This window comes from Limulus polyphemus, unplaced genomic scaffold, assembly GCF_000517525.1.
Source record: "Limulus polyphemus unplaced genomic scaffold, Limulus_polyphemus-2.1.2 Scaffold3453, whole genome shotgun sequence".
Classification (NCBI taxonomy): Eukaryota; Metazoa; Arthropoda; class Merostomata; order Xiphosura; family Limulidae; genus Limulus; species Limulus polyphemus.
In genome coordinates, this window is record NW_013669063.1 from 100584 (window position 1) to 106793 (window position 6210).

The 6210-nt window shown below is 34.8% G+C and overlaps 1 protein-coding gene across 2 annotated transcripts in view; it reads left to right on the top strand.

Annotated features, from left to right (window-relative positions):
- The window catches only part of LOC106469375 (fasciclin-2-like), a 78428-nt gene that overhangs the window by 54699 nt on the left and 17519 nt on the right, over positions 1-6210 (top strand). For both annotated transcript variants that reach the window (XM_013929867.2, XM_022397879.1), the window contains exons 4-5: positions 3991-4260; positions 4912-5027. In XM_013929867.2, coding sequence (XP_013785321.1) covers positions 3991-4260; positions 4912-5027 — 386 coding nt within the window. The remainder of the gene's footprint in view (positions 1-3990; positions 4261-4911; positions 5028-6210) is intronic.

Consider the following 6210-nt stretch of genomic DNA (forward strand, 5'->3'; position numbering starts at 1 on the left):
TCTTCATCGGTCTGGTAGTACATCGATCAGACCTGATGATGTTCATTATGAGATGTTGCACCATCTCTCTCCTACCTCTCTTGCTATTCTTCTTGTTATTTTTAACCGGATCTGGCACGAGCATATTTTTCCTGATGCTTGGCACCAGGCTATTGTCCTCCCTTTCTCTAAACCTGGGAAGGATCCCAAGATTCCTTCTAATTATCGTCCCATTGCTTTGATTAGTTGTCTTTGTTAAGGTCCTAGAGAGGATGGTTAATGCTCGTCTTGTTTGGTTCCTGGAATCAAACATGCTCTTCTCGCCCACCTAGATTGGGTTCCATTGACAGCGGTCCACCATGGACCTTCTGATTCGACTTGAAATGTCAATAAGAGAAGCCTTTCTCAAGAGAGAACACCTTGTTTCTGTGTTCTTCGATCTTGAGAAGGCTTATGACACTTCGTGGAGGTATGGAATTTTGCAGGACCTCCACTCCTATGGGTCGCGTGGCCATTTACCCATTTTTATTCACAACTTTTTACTGAACAGGCGATTCCACCTCTGTGTGGATTCCACTCTTTTCTGTTCCTTTCCACAAGAACTTGGAGTCCCTCAGAGCTGTGTCTTGAGTGTCACACTTTTTAGTGTTAAAATTAATGCCATCACTACAAATCTTCATCTGACTGTTGCAAATGGGCTCTATGTTGACGACTTCTACATCTCGTGTCAGTCGTCGAACATGAGGTTTATTGAGCGGCAGCTTCAGACTGCTTTCAATCGGTTGTTCACATGGACCACTGCAAACGGTTTTAAATTTTCTTTTTCCAAAACCGTTTGCATGCATTTTTGCCGCCAACAGGGTCTCTACTCTGATCCCGAACTCCGTCTTGGCTATATAGTTATTCGTGTGGTCACTGAGGCAAAGTTTATGGGGCTTATCTTTGACCGTAAGCTTAGCTTCATTCCACACATCGAGCAGCTAAGTGTCAAGTGTGCAAGGGCTCTGAACGTCCTCCATGTCCTCTTTTCCAGCTCTTGGGGAGTGGATCGATGTTCTATGCTCAGGATCTATTGTGCTCTTATTCGATCCAAACTGGACTATAGATCTTTGGTCTATGGTTCTGCCAGGACCTCGGCCCTGAAGATGCTGGACCCCGTTCACCATCTGGGGCTTCGGCTCTGCACCGGTGCTTTTCGCACTTCTCCAGTCCAGAATTTGTACATTGAGTCCCATGAACCTTCTCTTCACCTCCATCGTTTGCAACTTTCTTTACAATATGCTACTAAGCTTCGATCTTTATCATGGCATCCCACCTGGGATTGTGTCTTTCTTCCTCAGTGGGCAATGCTCTTTCAGAACAGACGGTCTGCTATTCCTCCGTTTGGCCTTCGTATCCAGGCACTACTGGCTGAATTGGGTCTGGCATTGGATGACATTGCTGTCCCCAATGATCAGCCCATTCCACCATGGCTTATTACCATCCCATCCTGTAATCTTTCTCTGAGTCATCTGGGGAAGGCGGATACTCCCAATTGGAAGTACCATCTTCTTTTTGCTGAACATCTTTCGAGCCATTCTTCTCTTTCTATTTACACAGATGGTTCGAAATTGGGTGACTTTGTAGGTTCTGCCATGGTGTGCTGTAGCTTGGTAGTTGCTCACAGGATCCCCCTCTACAGTTTGTGTTCACTGCCGAGTTGTATGCTATTTCTTTTGCCCTGGATCATGTAGAAGCTATGTAGTACAGTAATTGTACTATTTACACTAATTCTCTTAGCTCTTTACTGGCCCTGGAATCGATTAACGTTAGTTCTCACCCTGTTCACGTCGATATTCAACACCGATTGGCCCACTTTTTCTCTATCTTCTATTTTCATCCAGTTTTTCTGGTTCCCTGGCAACATCGGTATTAACGGGAACAAGCTCGCTAACACCGCAGCTAAGTCTGTCTGCTCTGGTGCCATCACGGCCGTGCCTGTCCCATACATGGACTATGGTCCTGTCACAATAGCCCACATTTTACTGTCGTGCCGTCGTTATGACCGTGAGCGGCGGCACAATTTTAGACACATGTTTTCTAAAAGTTTACCCCTGATGCTGGACATTGTCATTGGTAATGGTGACACTGTCTGATTAGATTGTATTTTTAATTTTTTACACACTATAGGTCTTTTTAATTCTATAAAAATCTTTTATCGACATGTATTGGTTTTAACTCGCTGTATTTTATACATTTTACTCTAATTTACTTTCGTTGTTTTTTCCGGTTGTTTGGCACAGATAGCCTCGCTGATTTGCACCATAAAGCACCAAACAACCAACCAACCAAATGATACATTATGGATTTTTTTAAATTAATTTATCAAAAAGAGTTGGTGAGGGGTTTGGCCCCCTAAATTTGTGCCTACTTTTACAACATTAAATACAGTTAATAATTTTTTTGAAATAAAATAGATGGAAGAGGTATGATGAGGGTTTGACCCTTTAGGACCTTTCACCTAAATTTGCACCTGTTTATACAACATTAATGAATTCAGTTATGTATTTCTAAATTGGAAACATAACACAGTGCAAAAAAAAACAGTAAATTTACACTTTATTTAATACTCATGTAGCAAGAGAGTAGACAGTTGGTGTTACTAGCCAGTTGCCTTTCCTTTAGTCAGTAGTTCAAAATTAGTGACAGTGGCAAATAGTCTTAATAGCTTTGCAACAACAAAGATGAGTAAATTTTGTGGCAATAGGAATCAAACTTGAGACCCTCAAATCACGAAGCACCCCATCACCCTCTCATTATGTAGCTTTGTGTTTAACAACAAACAAAAATAATCGTAATATTTCGATTACTTGATTATTTTTGTTCTGATCAGTTTAATCATAATTTCTATTAATTGATTGTTGGAATAATCGAGAATGGTAATAATAGGAAACACTCATATCTACAAGTTGATTCTTTTCTTGACATAATCGATTAATAGTAATTTTGATGAATTGATAAGTTTATGGGACACTAATAGGTAATTATTTATATTAATTAAACTACCCAGCTTTACTAGCAAATGGAATGAAAATCAGGTATGTGACATTATGCTATTGAAAATCATGTAATTTAGTTTATGATCATTGAGAGCAGTGTTAAGTTTCTATATTTTATGTTCTACTGGTTTAGCCCAAAACTCAATATTTTATGTGAATTAAACATTTTATAGATGAATTATATGAATTGTCACAAATACATGGAACATGTACAAAGATAAAATATTAGGAATACCGAGAACTTTTAAGTTATATTGTTAATATATTACTGGGTAAATTTGGGTCTGTTTAATTTACTTTTTGTCATAGAAGCAAAGTTTTTGTATTTTTCAAAACATAAACAAAACTATAACATGAGCAATGAATGAGAAAAAAGAATTAAAGAACTTATTATTTTTATAGCATTAAATGTATTAACTCATTGTGATGACATTTTAGCTATGATTTATGACCATTGATGTTGTGAATAAGAAGAAAAGTAATTTCTGTTTATTATTCGTGTAGACTGTTATGAAAATAAAAGTTGATAATACTTGATGAGTGACTCAGTTGAAGTCTGAAAGCTAATTGTTGCAAAGCAGACTTTGTAAAACTAAAAGAGTTGTAATACCTAATGATGAACTCAGTTTAAATCCAAAACCTATTTACTGTTGTGAATATGAAGAAAAATAATTTATGTTTATTATTCATCTCAGCTTCAAGAAAGACATGATATATGAATGATATTGTTAAGGTTTGATCTGCATTGCATGGAGTTAACTACTGAAAGAACCTCTTCCATAATGTCTTACATACCAGCTAGTGATGAGAGAACCATTTGCTTCTATTAATTTTTGGCTTTGTATATGGGTTTTAGAATTTGTCCTTGAATTGTTTAGATTTTTCTTTTCAGCCTTAAAGTACATTAACTTGAGTAAGCTTAATATTTGTTCATTGTATGAACTAAACTAAAAATATTTTTATGATTTTACAGATGATATCACTTGGGATGATTGCCCATTAACTCAGGCCTTAATTTTGGGTGAAGAAGGACATATTAAATGTAAAGTAACTAGTAACCCACCACCTCAGGTTATGTGGTACAAAAATAACCTGACTCTAGCAGAGGACCGCTATAAGCTTGAGAGTGAAGGGATTAAGATTGACAGAGTTGAAGAAATGGACAAAGGATTGTATAAAGTGAGAGTTACTGTAACACAGACTGGAGGACTACAGCAAAGATTCATAACTGTAGAAGTATATGGTATATTAGCGTTTTTTTTTCTAATGATCTCCTACTTGGAAATGCACAATTTAAATGGAAATATATATTACTGAATAATTTAGTAGGGTATTTTAACTCCTAAGATCCTGGAAATTTTGCAGTCATGTACTAATTTTAAAGATTATTAGTACAGTTGAAAATATTTGCCAGTTTAAAAGTCCATTAAGGAATTGAAATTTTTATTTGCAATATTCTAACCTTATCTATATTTGAAGTAAATAAGTAACTAGTTTCATTTTACATGCATTGTATTTCACTTTTGAAGTTTTTGTCCTGGCTAAACAACATATTGAATGTACTAATTACCTTTTAAACTGCAGTTATTATAATCGGTAATTTGTTACTGTGCCATATTGAGTGATCTTGTAAACATAATATAGATATATTAGTTTATCAGTGTTACAGAGGTGAGTTGCTTTTCAGAATTAGACTTCAGTATCTGTTTTATAAGGTAAAGTTGTGTTTGGTTGCAGTACCAAAATTAAATAATAGGTTGAACAATTGCCAAGTTTTTTTATATTTTTATTTAAATAAAAGTATAAAATAACTTGGCAATTGTTCCACCTATTATTTAATTCTGATATTTTCATTACCTATGTGATTTTAACTGTATTTGTCTTTTGGTTGCAGTACCACCAACAATAAAAGATCGACCTGACACTACAGAGGCTGTAGAAGAAGATTCTGCGACATTATCATGTTCAGCTGATGGATACCCAGCACCTATATTTTCCTGGTTTAACAAGGTAAAAATTTATCCCAAAAGCTTTAAAATGAAAATATGATGGCAAAATTTTGAGACGAAATGCTTACCATGGCTTTTGGCATATTTATACAAAACTTACAATACATTGTGTCTTGCATATCTGATGCATACCAGAACACTCTTTACACATCTTCCTCGCAAGACCAAAGTATACGAAGTTCTTGAGGGCTTGTACAATATGCACTTCAGCAAGCATTTCCCCAAAATGATGACCTTAATAATGTTTTATTGTTCTACAAAAATTTTGTGAACAAGGAATGCTAAAACTTAGATTATTGGAGATTATGTCTATCAAAAGGTGCCATTTATAATGTACATAAACTATGAGTAAAATTATATTATTTTTCATATCCAAAGCTATAAACATGCTCCCTATACTTAAAATTTTTAAAATACTCACCACCACATGGGTGAAACTCTACATACCTATTGAATTAATTTGAGTGTAAAGTTTTATCTAATGCAAACCAGGTATTTTTTTTGGTGTTTCTTTTAAAGCCATATAACAAATATATCTTTTTTTTCCCTTCTTTTGATAACAGGTTCTTATGGATAATTTCCTTTAACTCTCTCAACATGGGGTTGGTCAATTTGACCGAGTCACATAACCTTTTTGTACTCATTTAAAGTCTCTATAAATTTAATACTTATAATTCTCAATATATTGGGTATATCTTCATGAAATTTGGAAGTCTTTCAGTTAATATTACAAGTCTTTCACATACAAAAAGTCATATTTCTTAGTGAAGTATTTGTAATAAAATAAAATAAAGATGTGTCCATGAATATATTGAGTATTTGTTTTTAATAGTAAGTGTACAATATAATTTTCATGTTAAAATTAAAAATACTTTTCCTCATCTTAAAAACTCAGATTTCTTTTGTGTAATCCCTAAAATCTCTTAAATGCATTTCAAACGTTTTTTTTTCAGTAAAACTTTATAGTTTATCTGTTATTTACTCTACCCTATCTCAAAACGGGATCGGTCAATTCGACTAACCTTGTAAAAACAAAAACAAAATTGAAATAAACCTCTTTTTTTTTTCTTCTAGAATGACTTCAAATTGTAACATGAAACTACATTCGTTTATCCTAAGTAGCTCATTGTTTTATTGCACTTTGAACTGTGTCTAACTACTATCTGTACCATTATCAGTTGGGG